This window comes from Schistocerca cancellata, chromosome 9, assembly GCF_023864275.1.
Source record: "Schistocerca cancellata isolate TAMUIC-IGC-003103 chromosome 9, iqSchCanc2.1, whole genome shotgun sequence".
NCBI classification, from domain to species: domain Eukaryota; kingdom Metazoa; phylum Arthropoda; class Insecta; order Orthoptera; family Acrididae; genus Schistocerca; species Schistocerca cancellata.
Genome location: NC_064634.1, coordinates 194,200,683 through 194,227,935, shown reverse-complemented (window position 1 = coordinate 194,227,935; position 27,253 = coordinate 194,200,683). Strand labels below are relative to the sequence as shown.

At 38.6% G+C, this 27,253-nt stretch overlaps 1 protein-coding gene across 1 annotated transcript in view; it reads right to left on the bottom strand.

Annotated features, from left to right (window-relative positions):
* Positions 1 to 27,253, bottom strand: part of LOC126100445 (protein suppressor of forked) — a 148,683-nt gene that overhangs the window by 55,927 nt on the left and 65,503 nt on the right. Inside the window, 4 exon segments of the mRNA XM_049911052.1 lie at positions 6,529 to 6,545; positions 6,547 to 6,579; positions 6,581 to 6,613; positions 6,615 to 6,629. Of these exon segments, the coding sequence (XP_049767009.1) occupies positions 6,529 to 6,545; positions 6,547 to 6,579; positions 6,581 to 6,613; positions 6,615 to 6,629 (98 nt within the window).

Genomic DNA, 27,253 nt, shown 5'->3' with positions numbered 1-27,253 from the left:
GCTCATACCCCCGCAATAGACCTAGATGCAAGAACTGCCCCATACATCCCACCACCAGCACCACCACCACCACAACCACCAGTCCTGTCAGTAACATCACCTATCCTATCAAAGGCAGGGCTACCTGTGAAACCAGTCATGTGGTCTACAAGCTAAGTTGCAACCACTGTGCCTATGTAGGCATGACAACCAACAAGCTGTCTGTCCACATGAATGGCACCAACAAACTGTGACCAAGAAACAAGTGGACCACCCTATTGCTGAACATGCTGACAAACATGATATCCTTCATTTCAGTTACTGCTTCACAGCCTGTGCCATATGGATCCTTACCACCAACACCACCTTTTCTGAATTGCGCTGATGGGAACATTCCCTGCAACACATCCTACGTTCTCCTAACCCTCCTGGCCTCAACCTTCGTTAGCTGTACGCAGTCGTCCACTCCAAGCTCTGTCTCAGACAGAGAGATCAGCACCACCGTTTCCTTCATTACGAGTATGAACAACCCAATTTCACACATTATCGAAGTCAGTACGATCACCATGTAAACAGCTTTCATTCGTTTATGGTTCCAGCTGGAGGCACATTTTCTTTGGTTAAAAACTCAATTATAGCATGCTCTTTCTAATGCATGATATAGTTATGTTACACATTGCCATGCTATGCGCTATAATTCGCAGCCCTCTAGTAAGAGAGAGTTGCAATTTGTGTCAGCATAATGCACAAGTCAATCAAGCAATATGCATTACATGTAATACCTCAACCAATATTGAGAACAGAATAAATGAGTTACAAGCATCACTTTTCAACATGCCCTTGTATAAAATCAAATGGAGGTAACACAGGAGCAGGTATAATAATAAATATGGAAATAGGAATGCGAGTGCTATGAACAGCATAGAGAAGGCACAGTATCCTAGACAGACGCGAAACCAACTCCCAACCTTTTCCTTAAAGTTCATTGGATGTTATTTATTTTTCTGAATGTACACCACTTCCCAAGAGGCATATTTTTGATATCCCGTCAGTTTGCGTCATCATAACGACCGGGAGAGCGATGTGCTGACCACACACCCCTCCTATCCGCATCCTCAACTGAGGATGACACGGTGGTCAGATGGTCCCGATGGGCCACTTGTGGCCTGAAGACGGAGTACATGTCAGTTTGTGTACGGCAGTCACAGCGTACCATCCCCTTGCAACACGACTTCAGCTGGGATGCTATTTACCTCATTGTTTATCTTTTCCCCTTCTTTCCGGTGCTGTTTATAATCTTCTCTCTCATTTCATTTAGTGATTGGTTACAGTGTCATCATTATGTTTTAACCCATGACTATCGCTTTTTGCGAAATTTCCCAAATTTTAAAAAAAGTATTAAGATTAGGATGTAAAAGCGGTTTGATCACTATAATCCAAGAATTCAGTCTTGCAGACACTTTTTATCACTCTGATATGGTCTTTGCATAATACTATTTACGATCTGTCTCCTTTTTATTCATACCTCCTCCTGATGATGTTAATTTAAATTATGAAACTGGTCCTGCCTGTAATGAGGGGTTTACAACAGCTGCAGCTGTTTTTATTCAACATGCACAAGTTTATATGCCTACTAGCTGTACAGATGATTAAGAGACTGAAAGAAGGTATGAAGAGAACAGAATTTAGCACTATCATTTCTTTCATTGCAAGCATTACTGATGTCAATACAATCACCACAGTACACAGCTTTAATTCTTTTATGGATCTGAACTGGGTGATGAACCATTAATTGTGGTGAATAACTGGAACTCAATGGTACAACACTAAAGAGATGGAAAACTAATATGGAACACAGAATAGGCAAAAGTGATTAAAGAGGAAGCCACTCGGTAGAATTTTGCACAGAGCATAATGTAATCATTGCCAACACATTGTTCAAGGAGGAGGAAAGATGGAGGTTTAACAAAAAAATGGTTCAAATGGCTCTGAGCACTATGGGACTTAACAGCTGTGGTCATCAGTCCTCTAGAACTTAGAACTACTTAAACCTAACTAACCTAAGGACATCACACACATCCATGCCCGAGGCAGGATTCGAACCTGCGACCGTAGCAATCGCATGGTTCTGGACTGCGCGCCTAGAACCGCAAGACCACCGCGGCCGGCCGGAGGTTTAACATCCTATCAACATTTAAGGTAATTACACTTACACACAATCTCAAATTTTTTAAAGGGTTGGGAAGTAAATCAGCCTCCCTCTTTCAAAGAATCCATTCCAAAATTTGCCTGGAATGATTTAAGGAAACCACAGAAAACCTAAATTTGATTGGCCGGATGTGGACTTGAATCATTGTCCTCCAGAATGTGAGTCCAGTGTGTTAATCACTGTATCACCTTGCTAAATACATCATATGAAAATCATGAAAGGAGATTGTATATGAGAAAGAGACCTGGAGACCCTAGAAGATTTCAGATGGGTTATATAACCATACAACAGAGGTATCAAAACCAAATTTTAAAATGAAAAATATTCTTGGAGGCAGATGTGGACTCTGGCCATAAACTGCAGATTTAAACTGAAGAAATTGCAGGAATGTCAGAAATTAAGGAGCTGGAGAGTAAAAAGTTGCTGAGAATTTTGGAGGATGCATTAGACAACAACTGACTGCAACAGAGGAATGAACTATGATAGAAGCCAAATAGGTAGCACTGACAGGCGAAAATTGAAGGCAGCAGAGGATCGAACAAGCAAAACAACATAAGCTAATAGAAATCTTTGATAATGCTCTCAAGGCATTTAAGTTACATGATGAAAAGAAAAAAATTTAAAGAGACAACAAATTGAGATCTCTAAAAACTGAGACCGATAGGAATTGTAAAATGGCAAAAGCAAGAATGGTCACAGGAGAGAAATGGAAAGCTGTAGAGGCACACATGACAAAGTAGAATTAGATGCTGCCTGCACTAAAGTTAAAGAAACTTTTAGAAAAAAAAGACAAGCAGCTGTAAGAACATAAAGAGCGAAGATTGCAAGCTAAACTAAGCAAAGAAAGAAAAGCTGAAAGATGGAAGGAACATACAGAAAGGCTATATAATGTAAATAAACTTGAAGACAACATTATGGGAGGGAAACAGGGAATAGATGAAGATGTGATGAGAGTTGATATACTGTTAGAAGAATTTGACAGAGCATTGGAAAACCTAAATAAAAACAATGCTATGGAGTAAACGGCAATTCCACAGAGTTACTGAGGGTCCTTGGGAGAGCCAGCCATAACAGAACTTTTCCACCTGATGCACAAGATGTATGAGACAAATGAAATACTCTCAGATTTCATGAAAAATGTAATATTTCCAATTATAAAATAATGTGTGTGTGAAAATTACTGTATCATCAGTTCAAATAGGTCATGGTTTGCTTAATACCACCATGAATTATTTACAGAAGAATGAAAACTCGACTTCAGGGAAAATAGTTTGCGTTTTGGAGGAATGTGCAAACATGCAAGGTAATATTTACTCTTCAACTTGTCTTAGTAGCAAAAAATGCAAAACATACCTTTGGTAACATTTGTCAATTTTGAGAAAGCTTTTGACATTTCTAGAATACACTATTTGGAAATACAGGGAGTGAAATATTATTTATAACTTGTATAATAATCAAAGGGGAGTAGTATTTTAGGAGAGAGAGATTATTGAGAGAGTTGTAATCAATCCTAAATGTTATTCAATCTTTTCATTGAGGAATCAATAAAGAAAACCATATGATAAATTTGGAAAGAGAACTGAAGTCCAGGGAGAGGAAAAAAAAAAAGCTTTACATACGCCAATGACACTGTAATTCTGTCAGAGACAGCATAAGACTTGGGAGAGGCAGTTGAACGGAATGGGTAGCATCTTGGAAAGAGGCTATAAGTTGTATATCAACGAAAGTAAAATAAAGGTAGTAGAATGTTGTTGTTTTAAAAACAACTGCTGATGCTAAAGGACTTAGCCTAGGAAATAAAGACATTAAAAGTAGTAGATGAGTTTTTGCTATTTGGGTAAGAAAAGTAACTGACGATGGCAGAGTAGAAAAGTAACTGACGATGGCAGAAATAGGGGGGATATACAACACAGACTGGAGATAGCAAGAAAAGCATTTTCAGAAATCGGAATTTGTTAACATCAATATATATGTTTAAGTGTCTTTTCCAGAGATGTTTGTCTGGAGTGCAGCCTTATATAGAAGTTGGATGATAAACAGTTCAGGCAAGGAGAGAATAGAAGCTTTTGAAATATGGTATTACCAAAGAATGTTGAAAATTAGGTAGGTAAATTGAATAACTAATGAACAGAGCTGAGGAAAAAAGACATATTTGGCACAACTTGGCTAAAAAAAGGGATCAGCTGATAAAACATATCTTGAGGTGTCAAGAAATCATCAACTCAGTAATAGAGGTCAGTACAGAGGGGAAAAAAATATATACAACAGTGGATATTGTACATATACAGAGAAGGGCAGTTTTACTCTTGGGAGAAGGTCACAGACAAAACACACTTGACGATAAATATAAACTTTCTCGAAAAGCCTACTTACAAAATTCCAAGAAGCATGCTTAAATGACGAATATAAGAATTTACTACAGCACTACATATTGCTCCAGTTAGGATCACGAGGACAAGGCTACATTAATTATAGTGTGTACAGAGGCATTTAAACAGTCATTATTCCCACATTCCGTACCCAAATGGAACAGAAAGAAGCTAAGATAATCAAAATACCCACCCTGCCCCGCACTTCACAGAGGTTTGCAGAGTATGGATGTAGCTGCAGATGGCAATCAAGATGATCATAGGCTTTCGGGTCAAGTGTGGAAGCATTTCTGAACAGCTAAGTTTGTAAAACTGCTCACAAGCTGCCTTGATTAAAGTATACCGTGACTGGGAAAAATGGCACCACCCAAAACTGGCAATGAGGCAACTTCAGTCCACCACAGGCCATAATGACAACAGCTTGATTACTACAATCAAGTTCTAATGGATGTAGGCTGCATTAGTTATGCAGAGATGAAGAGGCTTGCACATGATAAACTAGCATTGAGAGCTGCATCAAACCAGCCTTCTGATTTAAGATCACAATGGCAAAATTATAAATTGTTTGACTTGAAATTTATAAACAACAAAACATGGAGCAAACAATAAAACCACAAAAAAACATGCATATCATTGGATGATAAGAAAATTACAGATTCTGAGTTAAATAGTAGCACAGATACAAAATTATGAGCCATATAAAATACACAGCCCACTCACATTAATATGACCACATCCAACGTCTGATGTCAGTATGCAATAACCATTCATAGATGGCAGGTGGCAGCACTAGCAGTGGAGAGTATACAAAATGTGTCAAGGGGGGGGGGGGGGGGGCGGGGGGGGAGACACAAAGTGCAGTCAGTATCATAACGCAGAAATGGAGTGATTTTCTGACATACAAAGGGGGCATGATCATTGACTTTCGGGTCAAGAGTGGAAGCATTTCTGAACAGCTAAGTTTGTAAACTGCTCACAAGCTGTCATGATTAAAGTATACCGTGAGTGGGGAAAAATGACACCATCCAAAACAAGCACTGTGGCAACTTCGGTCCACCACAGGCCATAATGATGCGGATGAAAGACGCGGATGTGTGTACGGGTGAGTAGACATGCAACTGTTGAGCAACTGACCACCCAGATAAACAAAGGGGCTACCAATTGTGTACTCCAGTTCAGCAAATGTTGCTGCATATGGGCACCTGCCACAGGTGCCTGACTTACATATACATGCTGACTTGTTCATCAGTGACAAAGGCTGAAATTTGCATGTCAGTACCACAATTGGATGTCCTCTGAGTGAAGATAGGTGGTTTTTACAGACGAATCATGTTTTATGCATGCTCGTACAGATGGCCTGCAACAATCGTCAGAAGGATTGATGTCAGAGGGGAGAGTGGTATGGCCTGGGAAATGTTTCTGTGGCATCCCCTGGATGATCTTGCCATTCTGGAAGCCACAGTGGATCAAAACAATTATGCATCTATCATTGGGGAACACGTCTATCCTGCATCTAACAGCATGACAATGCAATGAGACACCACAGCTCCCAGCATACCATGCATGGTTCGAAGAGCATTAGGGATGACTTTACCATACTCCCTTGGGTCACTGTACTCCCTTGATTTAAACCCAGTCGAGACTCTGTGGGACCTTCTTGATCAGACCCATTCATCCTGCAGATCCTCAACCAAGAAAACCTAGCACAGGCTGGTCACAGCACTGGAGTTGGCATGGCTCCACACTCCTGCCAGTACCTTCCAGAAACCCCACTGGACACACTTCCTGTACATCTTGCAGTGGTAAGCACTGCAAAACTTGGTTATTCAGGCTTTTGACAGGTGATCACATTAATGTAACTGGACAGTATCACCATTATGTTCAGGATTTGATCTGAACAAACAACATAATCATTGCACAAAAGGTACAAAACTTATTATATAAATATGTGTAGAAAAAACATATACTTACTTGTAAGTTGGGAGAGTATTCTTTGGTTTCTTTCACATAGGACAGGTACAACCTTCCATAATTCTATGTTAAGGACCTTCATAAGGACACCTTTGGAATAGCTGAAACAGAAGTAAATCATAAGTTTTTGATGCAGTTCATGATTAAATTCGTGGGACATTCTGGATTTTCAGTTTCAGAATGGCAGCATTTTTTCCTCTCATGTAGGCAGCATAAATACCTGAAAATGAAGTCCTCTTGCAGCTGCACAAGGACTGAGGTAAAGTAAGAGTACTAAATTCACAATACTATGATATAACAACAATACTAAACTTTCAATTGTGATATGTATGCTATTACTTACGGTGATTTGGTAACACAGAGTAAAAGCAACTAACTAAATATTTTTGTCCACATTTCTTGTTTCAAATATGACTAACAGTATGTAAGAAGGTGACAATAGGACACAGTCTTAATTCAGAGTAAAAATCAGGACTATCTTTGTTCGTAAAAATTAGACTTGTGCCTGCAAGTTAAGAGACCTTCAAGATGCACTAGATACCATAACACAATATCTGTTATGCAATACTGAGCAGACTAAACTGACCAGACAACACAGAAACACAACATGCACCCCCCCCCCCCCCCCCACACACACACACACACACACACACACACACACACACACACACACACACACACAAACGATACAGCACGGATGTTCAAACGAACGCAATGCTTCACCTACCGCAATTGGCGATTTGGTTTAGCGAGTGATTCTGGTCATCTCGTCAACTGGTTGGCTCTTGAGACATTTTACAAACATATCATTATTTTGGAGTGGGACTGGTAATAAGTAGGAGCTTATATGCCAAAGTATGTTTTACAGCAGTTCTGAGAAAATTGTGGTTTACTGGGGGGAGATACCCTGCAGCAGTATGTGGCCCTTTTTGTGGTACGTATGGATTTGGGATTCACTTGATGGATGATTATGTCGAAGCACACAGAGCAGCTGCAGTGTGTTGATATTACATGTCTAGTGTAATCAGGTTGTTATCTGGGCTCTCAAATCTAATTGAAAAGGTACGACCACATATTGCAACCTTAACTCCACCTTCATAAATCAATGAGGCCATCTAGAGGCCGATTCTTTAGTAATAAGAGGCATTACCACAAGCCGAAATGGGCAAGACTCATCCACAATACGGGGATCTGTTGTTATCCTGTACTGCCAGACAAAGGCCTCACTCACTACACTGCCTTTCTGTAAACCACTGGTGGAGAGAGAACAAACAGTAAGTTCCCCTTACAGCTTATGGCCACTTTCCTGATATGTCCTGCTTCCATATCACCACATTACAAGTCACAATGTTTTAATGCACATATTACAGCTGTAGCTACTGCCGCCTTTGCTGATTCCAAAGTTCCTTCATACAAGAGAGACTGTTTAACACAACTGGTCAACATTATTTCACTCTGCTTACCATTAGAATTCCAGTTTCCCAGAAAATAGTGATATCACTCTGGAACAGTCTTTCAACATCAAAAACACATTTTTCTTGTAGAATATTTGGTTTAGTGTGTTCTCCTGAATCTGAGTATGTTGCCCAGCTCACAAAGCATTCTCTAATTTGTAAAACTCAATGACTGACTTTTTGTAAAGGTAATTTTACATCACAATTTTATTTGGGGCTACAGCACTGGTGATTTTATTCTGGTAATGGGATGTGGTCAACACCATGCTGTTTTCACTGTCATTATGCCCAGTCATTACCACTGATACTATGCTATGATGTGCTCAGCACAGCTTTATACCAGGGGTGTAGAGACTTGCTAGTATGCAGGCTGCAAATCGCTCATCCCATGTTGCCAGCAGTCTGTATGTCCCTGCTTTATACCAATAAGAAAACTCTTTTGTCAACCAAGTACAGTTGTCATTATTCACAAACATTTATACTGACTCATAATTATAATAGACATAATAAGCTGAATCACTGTTTTTATTTCTAAAAGGAAAGCAACTACTTTAGCACAGTATAACATTTTCCCCACATTCCCTTCTCCATGCTTACATTTCTAGTTGTAATTGCCACTCTATTACTAGGCAAAGACAATTCTTCACACAGATTTATTTTATTTTTTTTTTCCCCTGCGATACATGCTCTTCTTACTACAAAGGACAACCAGATATAAACAACCCCTTTTAAGAAAAAATGGCACTAGCCCCCAAAGTTCATCTTTTGCTGATAATCTGATTACAGGTCATGCACCTAAAGCTATATCCGATATCAACATCTTGCACACCGTGAAGAAAGTGCGCAGAGTAGATATTCTTGAAGAATTAGAGATTTTTAAACATATTTCTTGAAATGATAGCCTCATTCTCAATAAGCAGCTGCAGTTGCGTAACAAAAATTTCTTCAACGGTATAAAGCTGTTACTTGACATTTAATTTCGGGTCTCCTCATGCGGTTCACCGAAATGTTTTCTTTTTTTTCCCATCTGAGTCATCTAATAATTTTTCATTTATTAACAGGTTTATTGGCTGTATTTCATGTTCTTTCATTTTCTACAGGTTGTGTCATTCAGCCCTTTCTGCATTTTCTATAATGACGTTTTTATGCTTCAAACTGTACTTCTAAGATATGATGTAGACGAAATGTAACTTTATCTGTCACTGTTAAACAAATATTGCCTTTTACACTATGTACTGAATAATATTCATTATAATTTTGCCTGTCTACATTTAAATGTTAAGTAGCCAAGTTGTACCTGCGGCTACTAGATGGCCCTCTTGCTGCAATGTCATGTTCACCTGCTGCTCTTGTTAACGGGGGCACCTCAGTCCGTTGAAACCTGTGGCTGTACAGATATGAGCAGCCCCTAGAGGCTCAACTTCACACATTCCTTTTAAATATTATGTGACTAAAGCCTTTCTGGCCTGTTATTTATTTTATACGTGACATGTAAGTACTGCCTCTGTCTTGTATCTTAGTCAGTACTTACACTTTTTTTTTAATATAAAAAAATTTTCTTCCCACAAATTTGTAATTATGTTATAGACCACTTGAAATGTCTAAATTCTGATGAAGGCACTCTTAGAAGTGTTGAAACCTGGTTAATAAGACTAAAAAAATTGTGACTGAGGGCTCGTTTGTTTCAATTTTATTTTCTTCACACTGATCCGGTTTCAAGCACACCCATAAAGCTGTCTATGACTAAACACTTATACTGTGCTAAACAACTTTTAACATACCAAACTCCAAGGTAACAAGAATTTCCATTAAACAAAAGATTATCAACATTACACTGTTCCTGCTTGGTGTGGTGTTGTAAGGATACCGACAGTCTTGAAATGCTCCACATGTATTTATTTCTATGTTTGCAACAAGCTTGCGATCACCATTTAGTGGCATCTCAAATGCAATACTGTATAATTGGCATACACAATGCAATCAATCATACATGTGAGCTTTTATGCATGTTTTCTGGTTTCCTATGAAAGACCTCTGTGTTTAAAAGAAAAGTGTAAGGAAGGAAGAATAGGATTTAATGTCCAGTCGATGATGAGGTCAACAGAGATAGAGCCCAAGTCTGAATTGGGGAAGGAGAGTGACAGACACTGGCAGTGGTCTTTCAAAGGAACCTTAGATGATTTGGAAAAAAAATCACAAAAAACCTGAATCTGTATGACTCATTGGGCACTTCCGCCATCATCCTGCTGAATGTGTGTCCTGTGTTTTATGACTGCCCCACCCAGATTGGTAGAAAAATGCAAATACTTTTGACTAAAATCACGAGTGACATAAGACCCTGGACTTCGTTGATTCGATTTACGAGAGCACATTGCGACAAACAACAGAACAAGTTTTGTTATCTCTTTGCTTTAGGTGATCAGTCCAAGAACTTCCCTGTAAAACAGATGAATAATCCACAGTTCCTTATATAAACTAGGCACAAAGACAGAGAAACACTGTGACTGACTTGTAAACAAGATACTTCTATTGTATATCTCCAGCCTCAGGCCACACAAGTGGTACCTTAACGGATTTTCACTTCCTAGAAAGTCATCACATGATTTGACAACATTACATAGCAAACCACTGAACTTTTGCTTTAACTACCATTTATGATACACCACTTGTGTGATATGAAGTTGGGAAAATCAATAAAAGAACTGAGTATTTTCTACTGCTTGGTAGGACGGAAAATACCGATTTTTTTTTAGCAGGTGGGGGTGTGGTGGATAGGAATGCATTATAAGATCCCTGAGGTGAGTGAAGGTTGAAGTAGAGAAGCTAAAAGCTGAGAGGATCACAAAAGCACAGAACTGTAAACCAAGTAGGGGGGGGGGGGGGGGGAGGCCTGAGGGGGGGGGGGGGGGGAGAGAGAGAGAGAGAGAGAGAGAGAGAGAGAGAGAGAGAGAGAGAGAGAGAGAGAGGAAGGGGGGGGGGGTGGAGGTGGTAGTCAGGAGGTTACTGACTACAGGTGCTCCCAACCAGGAGAATTTTATAATTATTTGATGTGTGGGATGAAACATTTCCTCCTTGAAGATCATAGGGGCTGGTGATAGGGAGGAGGAGCCAGACAGCAATAGCAATGACAGTTAATAATATCAGCTGTTTTACCAATCACCATGTGTTGCAGTTGAGTACGTGAAGTTGTGACAAAGTCACCACATTATGCTTCATCCCAGCACCATCAGCATCCAAATTACTGTGTCACTATGGCCACTGCTTCCATGATGCCAGTATACCGCCCATACCCATGAGCGTATCCTCATTGATCAATCTCTCCCAACAACAGAATAACTTTATTTTGAAGGCTGAGTCTACAAATAAATGTGTGACAGCCAATCACAAACAGAAGGTACTAATTTACATGAACCTTTTTAGGTGATCCCTAAAAGATGATTCCCAGTGCACAGAAAACCAAACACTTCAAACCAATTTTGAGTGCCGATAGCTTTAGTCCACAAACACTTAGTAATAGACATCGCTGCCACTTCTCCAGGACAATAAATCATCTCCTAAATGCATATCAGATGGTGCTCCTCTAATTTCATCAATGTTGATTTATGTATATTTGTTGGCTCATTAGCAATCTTTCCTGCAGCATATTCACCAACTACCAAGACCACCTCTTTAACAACAGCCACAAACCAAATTAACCTGAGTGTTTGTGAAAGCTGTGTAAGTAATGTGAAGCAGCCCTATTCAAACATGCAACATTTACTTACACAAGGAAGTAATTTCAAATCAGTACATAAATATCCCTTGCATTTATCTGCGACTCCCCACAGACAGCTCACAAAACACCTAACTGGTCACAACAAAGTATCACCTTTTAGTAAAAGTGCTTTGTGAATTACAATCAAAAGTAGATACGGAACCTAATTATACAAACAAAATCAACAGTTTATGGTCTCTGTGGACATCAAAGGACACCATTCATAGATGCATAAAGCTTAAAATTATTTTCATAGATGATCACTGGATGAATCCACAAAAAGTCAACTTCGGATCTGTTTCAAATGAATGCTTGGATGGTGCAATTGGAAGAACACTGCCCTGGGCAGGCATAAGAGTTTAAGTTTCCAATTACATTCACTACAGTATGTATACTTGGCTAAAGAATGTAACTTGTCATCCAGCTATACAATTATCCTTGATGACATTTCGCTTTAACCCTATGTCCTTGAAATATATGACACGGACAAAGTAAAAGTCGTTGGAATTCTTGGAAAACCTGCAACACGTGACAACTTACCTCACACGATGACGAACAATAAATTATTGGAATTTAATACAATGGTTACAGACTGAGCCTTCCTTCTCTTTCAATTACTATACTACAGTCTTCTTTGTAACTATTTAATTAAAGTGGTTAGTAGAAATTTGAAATACTGAAAAGTCTTAACTGCCTATACTGCTGAAACTACTGGTAATATAATCTTATTCCATACAGTAAGCCTTTACCATAATGAAAGAATTTCAAAGTTTGGTTTAAAAAAATTGACTGTTTGTTTACAAAATCCATTAAGACAAAATAAATGTTTTATTTGTATTTCTGCAAATTTTTGTTTACTCAATGTATTTACCACAGAAATGTATGAATTTTGCTTCAGTGAACCTCACTTATTCACAGAGTATAAATTCATGAGAATCGTCATTTCCATATACTGCCTACACCTTCCTTCAACAAAATACCAAAGTGTATATAATGCAGGTCTACTTTACTTAACTTTTATCTTTTGCAGTGTGTAGTATTAATTCTGCCTACAACACCAGCCACAGAAAGCACTTACTCTGGGTCTCCATGAAACAAGAAGATAAATGGAGTAGTGGGACGTGAGAGTAAAAGCTCACAAAACAGATATGTTGTATGATAGATATCATACAACAGTCTTTTCATATGTTACACTGTACCCATCTTGATAAAAAGCAATCCACAAAAACGAACTGTATTAGCTCTAGATCAGCATACTGAATACTTCTGTGGGAAACCTAAAGCAGATCACACGACCACAAAAAGCACATTTTATTAACTAGGAGAATCCTATGCCTTTTGCACATGCGCCCCCTCCACACACACACACACACACACACACACACACACACACACACACACACACAAACGTGACAACTTACAACCTTTAAGGGTAACCAAACAGATTTTTAACATCTTTCAGTAAGTTAATTTCAAGTTTCACCCTGTTACTTCCCTTGAATTTACATTTACCGATAACCATGACTCAGGGTTATTAAGAGCTCGCTTTACTTTGTGTGGTCAGTGCAGTGTTACTTCCAAACACTTCCCTGTAACTTTTTCTCATCATTTGTAGTATCTGCAGTGTTTTTCCAATATCTATATCTCTTGTTTTTCATTATTTGGTCTGATAACAGAACAACCACATTTTTAAAATTTTGAGTACTAGAGATTTAAATATTTTCATTTCCTGTATCTGCAGTTCCAGCTCAATCTTTCCTTTCTCAGCAGCTGCTCCTCTTCTATCACTAATACTGTTATGGTTCATTATGTTTTGACATAAAATGAGCAATAGACAAAAGTCTAATGTAACACAAGTGATAATCTTAGAAAAGCGAAACAGCATCTGTCACTCAAAATCATCATTCAGATGGTGATTGTAAATCACACACTACAGCAACACCGAATGCTCAATGTAGAGCAACCCATCACTGAAAGTCACATACAATAAGTTACATTGAAAATGTGATTTATTAACAAGTTTTCTGCCACTGATTATTAATTTTTAGCGAAATAAAGATTTTTCATGTTTATATAACAAGATATAAACTCAACAGTGCACATTTGTACTTTTTCTATATTCGTTTTACAATCTAACCAATTTATGGTTCTCTTGAGTTTTACATGAAAAAAAAAATTAATTTATTTTTCTACTTAGTGATCTTTTGATTTATTTACTTCTATCTAATCTCTTAACATTAGAACCAAAGAGTTGTAATGATGTTAGAAGCTCAAATTCAATTATTTATTGGTAAACAATATAAATACAACTGGACTGGCTGCCAATACCCGCCATCTGTCATTTATATGAATATATACTTGACATATTTTAGACAGTTCTGAAAATCCAGTCCAAACAAATTGAAACTTTCTGATTACCAGGATACCACAGTAAAAAGTGACTTATCTCCATGAAACTCTCCAATATGTTTCTGTGTATATTTATCTACATTACGATGTCCTTATTTCTAATAGGTTGAATATGAGTGTAATGTGTGGATTTCATCTTATTACAAATATTGCGAAGTAATCCTAATTGCTCTGACTGCCCTCAATAAGAATTTTCTTCCATATTCATTAAACAGTTAAGAACAGCATGAACATGCTGTCAAGAGAAAAATGCTATAATTTACTTGGGAACACGTTGTCCAAACACGTCAACATTGAGATGGAGGTAATCATGGGTTCACTTTTGCAATGTCTTTGCCATATTTACTATCCCTTAATCCCTCAAACATATTTCCTTCTTCACTGAACAGAAGTGTCAAAGATGGAAGATTGGGAAGCACAAGTAGTCCACAAGTGTTAATAAAGTCTACGTTTCCCATGAGTTACTTCTCTTCTCTTAATGTATAGCTTTACTCATTCCACATCCTTGAATGTTGTCCTTTGTAACAGGATCTTTTGTTGAATGGAAGACTAAATGAATAAATTTTTTCACAAGAAACACGATAGACACACATTTTTGTAGCCTTCGTGGGTAGTCTGGAAATACATATTTAAATATGTTGCTCGATACTACATAAACCTAACTTTATATTTCATATGCGCTCCACATCACTTCTACCTCTTAAAATCTTTAGACTGTTCAATTTCCGTAGTTTACCCAAGCATTTCCTGTTCTCTGTCATTGAGATTTCTGCATGGAGGAGCAGGAATCAGAAAAGGAAGAAACAATGAACTGCAACATTGAGATTCAAATCCCACAACAGGCAACAAGACTAAAGCTTGTTTCCTGCTCCCACAAGGGGCCTCACATTTATGATAGTCAATCACATACACAAAAACTATTGTTAAGCACTATTTGCATCTCATATCTAATATCACCTTCCCATTCATTTTGATACAAACAATAAAGGGGTCTGCTGTGATATGACTGGCTTGCAAACCATAACCTTAAACTCGTCAAAGAACAAAACAAAGGCTATGGCGACTTAATTCCTCATGTCATTCTGCCAAAGTGCAATTAAAATGATAAATTATTTAATATTTATGGACCCTTCCTTTGTTAACAAGTAGTGCAACTCACCTAAATTGTTTGGCCAATATTGTGGTCTTCTAAGGCCCTACTTAAGACAGGGTATAATGATCACAAGCCTTCTGTTTCTCCCATTAAGATTGCATTGCATTAAACATCACCTTCAAGTCCTTAGGGGGTTCTATGCTATCCCCAGAGTTTTAGTTGCACTACTCTTCACCTGTAACCAATTCCATTGTGTAATGACCATCAAGGGTCCCTACACACAGCTTCCACCAACAAAGGCTCAGTCACACCCATTTGCAAAACTTCAGTTAAAATGTGTGGTATGGAAAGATACTCTTATTACAAAGCATTTCACAACAATAATTTCCTGCAAACTGATAGCTACTTTTCGAACACATTGGCTAAAAATTTACATAATAGTCAAACTACAGCACTTTTTAAAGAATAATATTACTAAACCCTCGTCAACGTTTGTCGGAAGAGAATTTACCTTGTCTAAAATCTCAGATCTGAATGCATGAGAGAGAGAGAAACCCATTAGACCTGTCACTTGGTTTAGGCTTTGATTACAGTGATTTCTTTTTGCTGTTTGTCTGTTTCCGCATTTCTTATTCTCTGAAACACCAGTTTCCCCCGTCCGCTTATGTATTCATTATCAGCTGACTTCATTCCTCCTGTGCCACCTTATGGAATCTTCACTTTATTATTGTTTGTTCTCTTTTTATGCTACAATTCAGATTCAAATTCACTGGTGATTCAAATAAGCATATAGGCTATTGCTGATAGTAAAAGTACTTGGGTTTTGGCACTGTGGCTTTATTCCAAATCTTTGGATCCAGCATTTTGGCCTCCTCTTGGGAAGCGCCTATACATTGTGTTGCATCCAAAGATTCTGGAAAGAATCATGTGGTGCCAAATCAAAGAAACATTAACATCACTGATGATTCTGCTTTTCACAACATATATGAACCCATAATATTTAAGTTATAAATCAGTTCAACTGGCCTTAACTTGGAAAAATAAATCTGATACTATCATTATTTCTACTACCTACCTTGTTGAAGTTCTGCCAGCATATTTGAAATAAATCTCAAAGAAATATGTTCATTCACACTTCAATTGTAATTTTCAATTGAAGTATTTCACCTTCTTTCACTTAGAAGTGATGAACTTTTGACACTTATTACCTTACATACCTCACAAACCTAAACCAGGTTTTTTTTCTATTTAAAGTTATTGCAATATTGATGCTTTGTCTTCATCTACTGCCAATTTTCCAGATAACTATGAGACAAGTTGTTTTAGAACTTAACATTCTCCTTACATTAGGATCTCTAAAACTGGACAAGGATGGAGAAACATACCAAATGTGATCTTGTCAAAGCAACTGTGTGTGGGGCACTAAACTTTACAATCGAATAGCAAGTGTCTGAAACTTGTTTCATCAGGCAGCTTCACTGAGAACCCCTTGCAGAACTAGTGCCTCAAATATTTTTTTAAATGGAAAAGACACTTACAAGCTATCAACTTTAAAAAATAAACAAATTTCTAGTGCTCATTCCACACAGACAACACTCATTTCACACCATTCCAAATGTTACTGCTTCTTCCTAAAATATTCAACTCCTTGTGCTCTGTATGCTTGTCACATTGTTACATAATCTTTATTCATTTCTAATGGTGGATCAGTGGTAAAGTGTAAAGAGCTTTAAGATTGCACCTCTCTCTTCTTTTTATTCGAATGCCAAATGAATTAATAATTACTCTGCAAACCATCTAATTTTTTCTTTCTTTTATCTATTTTTTAAAGAAAAAAACAACTTTGTGAGTTAAATAACCTTCAACAATTTTATTTTAAATCTATATCTATCTCAGTCACTTGGCAAGTGGCAACTTCTTTTAAAGTACTAACAATATGCTTTAGTTAAAATGTTGCCTGCTATATAGCTGCCAGCAGCCACAGCAGAACCGCACATCTAATGTCGTGTACCTGGACTGGCAGTGAAACATCCATTACTAAAAATGCAGCAGTCAACACATTAAGGTACACTCAGTTTATAAGGGGTTCCTCACCACCTGCTCCTGTCACATCAAGAAATCCAATGCTTGTGGAAAGCCATATTCAGAGTAACTTATAATATCTATGTGTATTGCTGAGTAACCCTCCTATTACTGCAACACTTCTTGATAAATGCAAAGATATTAATTTATTTACATGGATCTTGTTACGAAAATGACAGTCAGAAGTGACACTTTTTTGGAAGGTTTATATATGCAAACTACTCTAGATTAAGACACACACAACTGGCAACACAAACAGTAATTTGACACAGCAGCTACATAATGGCTGTGCAGGGGGGAAGGTGTGTGTGTGTGTGTGTGTGTGTGTGTGTGTGTGTGTGTGTGTGTGTGAGGGAGGGAGGGAGGGAGGGAGGGAGAGAGAGAGAGAGAGAGAGAGAGAGAGAGAGAGAGCTAGCTAGCTCAATTTTTTCCAGTGACTTTGCTGAATGGTTGGTCTGATACTGTAATAGGTAAAGTAAACACATATGATAGTAAGGGGAGGGGGGGGGGGGGGCAGTTGCACCTTTCACACTGCGATACAGGGAACAAAAGCTTTGGAAAGTTCCAGCATAGAAAACCAGGAGGGAAGGACCCTCTGAGACAAGTGTTTGGATGAGTGTTCATAGATGAAGAATGGGATGGAGGGGCCAAAGAAGTAAGAAGTTTATGGGGAATAAAAAAGTCAAAATTGAAGTGGGAAATGTGGTGGAGTTTAGTGAAAAGTGTAAAAAAATGGACATGGCTAGTCTGAGAACAGATGAACAGCGGAAGAGAAGGATGTGTTAGTCATGATTTTTCCACCTATGCAGTTAAAGGAAGCTGATGTTACACAGGAAGAGTCAGATGGTACACGTAGTTAAACAGCCACTTAGCAGCAGGCTCTGTATACAGAGTGAGTTGATGCTGTTCAGTTTGACATTGGCCATTCAAACACACATGGTAAATTTCAACAACTGCTTCACAATGTGTGTGTGTCGATCCTGTTCACATAGGTGAAAATTCTCCTTACCAACACATTCTTTGTTTCTCCTATTTTCCTCTATTTCTGCTAGTACTGAGCAAGAGTGAGGTGGTCAGACACTTGTCACACATTCAAGAAGGCAGCAATTCAAATCCCCAAGTTTTCCATGGCTTCGTGAAATTGTTTGGGGCAAATACCAGGATGGTTCTTTTGAAAAGCACCAGACTGAATTCCTTCCTTAACAAAGCTTCTTGGCAACAGGACACTACATCCCATTTTCATTCTTCAGTTTAAAAAAAAAAAATATATCAACATTTCAAATTCTGGGGCCCATTTCCTTACTGCTGCTATGTAATTCTGTTGTCTGAAAACTCACTCATCTCCTAAATTCTGGAGATTTTACAGGCACTGTATATCCCGTGATAATACATATATTTGCAAGGAGAATATTTTTTCTGCAATTTCTCAGTTTTTAATTTACTGTTGGACCAATGTAATCAATGTGATGTAATAAAAATGATGGCAGTCAGAACTGGTAAAATAGTGTTCTGGATTGTATTTATACAGAACCTTCCAAATCATCAATTGTCTTATCGAACAATGCAGAAGCTTCCGGACAATTCCAGATTGTAACAGAACCTTCTAAAATAAGCTTGAAAAGTACAAGAGAAAAATTAATATTTAAATGTATTAGATTGGGTACCGGTGTTCTGCAAAAGGTATTATGTAACAATTACTATTTGTTTGTTACTGTCTTATGAGTATTACAATTAAAGGCACTGTTACCCCTGATGTTTTTAACTTTTATTAACAATCAGTGTTGCGTCTGAAAATATTGCATACATAATGGTTTCCAAATTTTGTTCCTTATAGATTTATTTATTTATTATGAATGTGGTGGACAATCTTGAATAACCTAGAAAATTCTGTGTGTGTGGTCCAGCACACAAAAGGACACGAACTTACACTTCAACTGTTAACAGATAAAGAAAACAAGCAGCTAATCAAATTTGTGATCCAACAGTAATGACACGCCTTTATTAGGAGTTTGTTAATTCACTGAACTTTAGGGTACGAAAGATGAATAAGCTGGCCAGGAACCAGAATCTCCTCCTCTTGCTCACCTTTCAGGGAAACTGATTTAATAGTTCATGAGCAAATTGAGCAAAGAATATCAACACAATTACAATGAAACAATACTGACAAAATTTCAAAAAGAAATTCCATCTTTAGAGGAAACTGAACCAAAAGAAGCTTGTACTACTACTAAGCAATTTTCATGAAACAGCAATCCAGCTGTTAACTGTTTGCATCCTGCAATGATAAGTGCAAACTAACAATTATTCCATTTCCATTTCAAAAAACTGTTTTTCACCACATTGTGTGTGCATCAGAATACACAAACAAAGCAAGAAATGGGAGGACAAACAAAGTGTTTGGAAAACCAACTCCTCATTACAGTTGTACTATGAATGAACCACATGTTCATACCTTACAGCAATTTTACCTGGAAGATAAATGGGGCTCCTTCCACCACTGGGCTAATGAAAGAGGCACGATCACTAGAACAGTTGTAAGAGAAAAAGTTGTGAACATCGAATGATACACAACGAAAAAAGAAAAACATTTTCCACATTGGAAGGTAAAAATTATGATGACGAATGTGTGTGGTTCCATAACCACCTAGAGATATCTGTTTTGTATGTATTGTATTAAGTATGCTGTTTAATCTCTAAGACCTTGGTAGACATGACATTACACCTTGATTGAACATGTGAAGTCATTAGTAGACTGTGGCAATGTGTGGGGGGTCTCTCCATCGAGAATGAAGAACGTGTATGATGCAGCACGTCTCTTGAGCACCACAGTTGTGCAGAAAAGTTTCCATATCACAAACATCGTAATGCACAAATTACACCAACTCAAATGGGAAACACTGAGCCCTGTAGTCCTGATCTCACCCCATGTGATTATGCCACCTTCGAACCCTTAAAAAAGGCCTTTAAGGATCAACGAACTCTGTCAAACAAGGATATGCAGCACTGTCATGCTTTCGTCCAAAACACCTTCTCCAGAAAAACACACACACACACACACACACACACACACACACACACACACACACACACACACACACACACCTACACCTACTTTCTCCGGCCTCTGTGGCCTGACTAAGGATTGGAATTACGTCCAAAATGAGCAGCAATACAGAGTGGTTGTGTAGTGGGGGTAAGAAGGCAGTACACCCTTGTTCCCAACCCCTTGCCTCATAGCTCATATCCCTGCAACAGACCTGGATGCAAGACCTGTCCCACACACCCTACTCATACCACCACCACCACCACCACCACCACCACCACCACCACCACCCCCTCCTCCACCACCACCACCACCACCACCACCACCACCACCACCACTATGCTGCATTCTACATGGGCAAGCCAACTGTCAACCTGTCTGTCCACATCACAGCCACTACCAAACTGAGCAAGAGAGAGCTGGACTACGCAGTTGCTGAACATGCAGCCTAACACAATGTGCTTCACTTCAATGATCGTGTCACAGCCTGTGCCAACTGGATCCTTCCTGCAAACTCCAGATTTTCTGAATTGCACAGGTGGGAACTCCTGCTACGACATATCCTTCGTTCCTGCATCCCCCTGGCTTCAACCTCCCCTAGTCCCAGTCCTCCATCTACCTGTCCCCCTCCCTGCTGCCAAAGCAGCACTGAGCATGCCTTCATTCCATCAATGCACCCATCACCCATCAGTCTTTTCCCCTTCTCTCCCTGTTCTGCTCTACCCCCCCCCCCCCCCCCCACACACACACACACACACACCAAAAGATGTCATCGGTCCCATCAAACTACAAAAGGAAGTTGGACCTGCCCTTTGACAGGAACCATCCTGACATTTACCTGAAGTGATTTAGGTAAATCACGGAAAACCTAAATCAGGATGGCTGTATGCAGGTGCTGCTCAAGTCAGACAGTTGTAGTCCAGTGTCTGACCACAGCGGCCGGAGACTAGGCGTGTGTGTGTAGGCTTTTTGGCCGAAAGCTTAAATGTTTTCTTTTCACTGTGGCTCAATGCCTCCTCTGTCGAGTAACGATCTATCCTTTTTATAATACCCTTGACAACACATTTTCAGTCCAGTAAAGTGATAGTTATAGTTCAGAGCAGAATACACAAACACGTTATACTGTGTAACCTTTATGTTTGGAAATGAAGTTTTTAGTATGTTTTCAAGCACTGCCAGTTTACTTTCAGATGAAAATGTCATGCTAAACAAAAATGAATTTTGATTTCAGAAGGCCAATATGTGAAACTATGGAAGGAAACAAAATAGGTGTGCTAGTTACAGGGAATATTGTCCTGACCAACAGAAAAAATTCATCTTAAAAAGTCATAACATTTGATTTAAAAATGCATCCATTAAAGTGAAAGATCTTAAATACAGATTTCCAAAAAATAATGATGATATTTTAATCACATACAGCAAATGTGAAATAAATTGTAATCTTTTGTGACCTTTATCCTGAAGCAGGATACTAACATGGTCCTTCATAAAAATGTGCACACAGTATGCAGCATACCACATCAGCTCACTATACTTCTGAAAGGCCATCAACAGAGTATTTATGATCAGTGTGCTCGGAAGTAGTCTTTAACATTATATACGGCCATTTAAGTCTTCACTTATAGCTCGGCAAGCTGAAGATGTTCAAAGAAATGAAACCAGTTTTAACAAAAATGTGTAAAACTACAGGTGAGGTATTTTTCATTAATCATTAACATTAATGTCACCTGTGAGCTTAATATGGTCAAGATTTAATTATATGTTAGCCATTAATTCCAGGAAACAATATTTTTCATAAACTGGCATAGATGGCAAGAAACATTGTAAAGTTGGTACAGACAGAGTGATCATTATGTATTTAAAGAAACTTTCCATTTCTCTGTTTTGTACCACCTGTCACCAAATTTTTGATCATTAACAGAAAAATGGGACACAATGAACTAAAACAGTCACATTTGTGCGGACAGTTCATCAAATGATCCAGCATGTAATAAAATGGAAATATTGTGAACAGTGCTGCCTTGCATTTTCAGTAACTTGAGAACATATGATATGAGCAATGAGACAGCAAGCAAGAATTTTCTTCAAAGAATCTGACTCCAATGTACAAAACAGCTTCAAATTTCTTATTACTTTACAAATGAGTTAATGTGCTAAATATCTGACATCAAGAGAAAACACAAGGAAAGTTTCAGAAAGGTTGAAAGCATGCTTAAGTTTGTTGGAAGTCAACAAGTGCTCCCATTCTAAATAGTGGATCAATATAGTCCATATATTTGTGTGCCAAAAGTTACACTGCCTCAAGGCATATACTCAGTTTTGAACTGCAATAGTTGTCTTACTGTGTTAAATCTGTAAAATAAGATGAAACATCTTAATGAGTAGATTATGACATTTTAAATTTGGAAAATAATCATACAATATACTGAAAGTTTCTCCCCCCCCCCCCCCCCTCAAACTTTTAGACAGGCAATCTGCAAATGGGACTGGGTTACTATCGCACAGGTTAATAGCTTAGTAATATAGACTACAAAAAGGTCCAGTTCCTGATATCAGTTTCCCTTCTACAGGCCATAAACACATGCTCAGAATATTTTCTGATGTGTACAGTTTCGGTAGGTGTATGCTGAAGACTACAAATAACATTTCAATCAAGACACACACACCATTTGATACAAAAAAACATTTCATCAAGCTTTAAAATGATGGAAAAATTGTGGATTTTACAATTCAATAAAGGAAAAATGGCTGTTTTGTCATATTATGACTCTTCTCCAAATATTATTAGATTCTCTATTTTTCTTGGATGAACTGGAATTTGCAATCTCCACTTTGAAACAAAGTTCCTGGCACTGATCACCTCACGGTAGAAAAGATCAAAAAGTTTAACTGTACTACATTTCAGTGACTGCTTAAGTTGATGAACGAGAGCATTGCTAATCTGTATATAACACTCTGGAAGAGAGCTCGAGCTGTTGCATTGCTGAAGCATGGTAAGGTTACAAATAAAAGTAAAAGTTTTTGTCTAGTATCATTGTTGTGCCACAGTTTCCAGATCTTTGAAAGTCTTGTTCTTAACCGAATTAACAGCATAAATCAATCATGCTGCAGTCATATAACCAAGCCTACTCAACACACTGAGGATTGTTTTCAACAGGGTAGGCTAAGTGACGTTGCCTTTGTCTACTTAACAGCAGCCTACTACACTCAACCACAGAAAGTTACTAAAGAAAAATTATCAGCTCACCAGCAATTACCAACTAACATTACTCATAGGCACTCTGCTGGAGAATAGAAAATTCCACATCTTTCTCTCTGTCGCATACAAAAGAATGATCAACGGCAAGGCAGTGTGCTCCCTTCTGTGTTTTTTAATATGTACAATTATCAGCCTATTACAGAACACTGCAGACATTTCACCTACTTTGAATATAGCAGTGGGGCTGCCCAAGGGAAGAAATTTAAAGAGATAAAAGAAAAGTTAATTTCATCTTTGGATACAATTAGACTGTCCTACAAAGTTAGTCATCTAACGGTAAACCCCAGCAACAATTGTGTGTGCACAGTTCACTTGTGGAACTTAGAAGTCTGGTGCAAATTTATTGTCACACCACTGGTCAACATCTGTTTATGTCTGGGTGTTATTCTTTGCCATAGGCTGTCTTCCTCCCCCCATGAACCATGGACCTTGCCGTTGGTGGGGAGGCTTGCGTGCCTCAGCGATACAGATGGCCGTACCGTAGGTGCAACCACAACGGAGGGGTATCTGTTGAGAGGCCAGACAAACACGTGGTTCCTGAAGAGGGGCAGCAGCCTTTTCAGTAGTTGCAAGGGCAACAGTCTGGATGATTGACTGATCTGGCCTTGTAACAATAACCAAAACGGCCTTGCTGTGCTGGTACTGCGAACGGCTGAAAGCAAGGGGAAACTACGGCCGTAATTTTTCCCGAGGGCATGCAGCTTTACTGTATGATTAAATGATGATGGCGTCCTCTTGGTAAAATATTCCAGAGGTAAAATAGTCCCCCATTCGGATCTCCTGGCGGGAACTACTCAAGAGGATGTCGTTATCAGGAGAAAGAAAACTGACGTTCTACGGATCGGAGCATGGAATGTCAGATCCCTTAATCGGGCAGGTAGGTTAGAAAATTTAAAAAGGGAAATGGATAGGTTAAAGTTAGATATAGTGGGAATTAGTGAAGTTCGGTGGCAGGAGGAGATATAGTGGGAATTAGTAAAGTTCGGTGGCAGGAGGAACAAGACTTTTGGTCAGGTGATTACAGGGTTATAAATACAAAATCAAATAGGGGTAATGCAGGAGTAGGTTTAATAATGAATAAAAAAATAGGAGTGCGGGTTAGCTACTACAAACAGCATAGTGAACGCATTATTGTGGCCAAGATAGACACAAAGCCCATGCCTACTACAGTAGTACAAGTTTATATGCCAACTACCTCTGCAGATGATGAAGAAATAGATGAAATGTATGACGAGATAAAAGAAATTATTCAGGTAGTGAAGGGAGACGAAAATTTAATAGTCATGGGTGACTGGAATTCGTGAGTAGGAAAAGGGAGAGAAGGAAACATAGTAGGTGAATATGGATTGGGGGGAAGGAATGAAAGAGGAAGCCGCCTTGTAGAATTTTGCACAGAGCATAACTTAATCATAGCCAACACTTGGTTCAAGAATCATAAAAGAAGGTTGTATACATGGAAGAACCCAGGAGATACTAAAAGGTATCAGATAGATTATATAATAGTAAGACAGAGATTTAGGAACCAGGTTTTAAATTGTAAGACATTTCCAGGGGCAGATGTGGACTCTGATCACAATCTGTTGGTTATGACCTGTAGATTAAAACTGAAGAAAACTGCAAAAAGGTGGGAATTTAAGGCGATGGGACCTGGATAAACTGAAAGAACCAGAGGTTGTAGAGAGTTTCAGGGAGAGCATAAGGGAACAATTGACAGGAATGGGGGAAAGAAATACAGTAGAAGAAGAATGGGTAGCTCTGAGGGATGAAGTAGTGAAGGCAGCAGAGGATCAAATAGGTAAAAAGACGAGGGCTAGTAGAAATCTTTGGGTAACAGAAGAAATATTGAATTTAATTGATGGAAGGAGAAAATATAAAAATGCAGTAAATGAAGCAGGCAAAAAGGAATACAAATGTCTCAAAAATGATATCGACAGGAAGTGCAAAATGGCTAAGCAGGGATGGCTAGAGAACAAATGTAAGGATGTAGAGGCTTGTCTCACTAGGGGTAAGATAGATACTGCCTACAGGAAAATTAAAGAGACCTTTGGAGAGAAGAGAACCACTTGTATGGATATCAAGAGCTCAGATGGCAACCCAGTTCTAAGCAAAGAAGGGAAGGCAGAAAGGTGGAAGGAGTATATAGAGGGTTTATACAAGGGCGATGTACTTGAGGACAATATTATGCAAATGGAAGAGGATGTAGATGAAGACGAAATGGGAGATAAGATACTGCGTGAAGAGTTTGACAGAGCACTGAAAGACCTGAGTCGAAACAAGGCCCCGGAGTAAACAACATTCCATTTGAACTACTGATGGCCTCGGGAGAGCCAGTCATGACAAAACTCTACCATCTGGTGAGCACGATGTATGAGACAGGCGAAATACCCTCAGACTTCAAGAAGAATATAATAATTCCAATCCCAAAGAAAGCAGGTGTTGCCAGATGTGAAAATTACCGAACTATCAGTTTAATAAGTCACAGCTGCAAAATACTAACGCGAATTCTTTACAGACGAATGGAAAAACTGGTAGAAGCCGACCTCGCGGAAGATCAGTTTGGATTCCGTAGAAATGTTGGAACACGTGAGGCAATACTGACCCTACGACTTATCTTAGAAGAAAGATTAAGGAAAGGCAAACCTACGTTTCTAGCATTTGTAGACTTAGAGAAAGCTTTTGACAATGTTAACTGGAATACTCTCTTTCAAATTCTGAAGGTGGCAGGGGTAAAATACAGGGAGCAAAAGGCTATTTACAATTTGTACAGAAACCAGATGGCAGTTATAAGAGTCGAGGGGCATGAAAGGGAAGCAGTGGTTGGGAAAGGAGTAAGACAGGGTTGTAGCCTCTCCCCGATGTTATTCAATCTGTATATTGAGCAAGCAGTAAAGGAAACAAAAGAAAAATTTGGAGTAGGTATTAAAATCCATGGAGAAGAAATAAAAACTTTGAGGTTCGCTGATGACATTGTAATTCTGTCAGAGACAGCAAAGGACTTGGAAGAGCAGTTGAACGGAATGGATAGTGTCTTGAAAGGAGGATATAAGATGAACATCAATAAAAGCAAAACGAGGATAATGGAATGTAGTCAAATTAAGTCGGGTGATGCTGAGAGAATTAGATTAGGAAATGAGACACTTAAAGTAGTAAAGGAGTCTTGCTATTTAGGGAGTAAAATAACCGATGATGGTCGAAGTAGAGAGGATATAAAATGTAGACTGGCAATGGCAAGGAAAGCGTTTCTCAAGAAGAGGAATTTGTTAACATCAAGTATAGATTTAAGTGTCAGGAAGTCGTTTCTGAAAGTATTTGTATGGAGTGTAGCCATGTATGGAAGTGAAACATGGACGATAAATAGTTCAGACAAGAAGAGAATAGAAGCTTTTGAAATGTGGTGCTACAGAAAAATGCTGAAGATAAGGTGGGTAGATCACGTAACTAATGAGGAGGTATTGAATAGGATTAGGGAGAAGAGAAGTTTGTGGCACAACTTGACTAGAAGAAGGGATCGGTTGGTAGGACATGTTTTGAGGCATCAAGGGATCACAAATTTAACATTGGAGGGCAGTGTGGAGGGTAAAAATCGTTGAGGGAGACCAAGAGATGAATACACTAAGCAGATTCAGAAGGA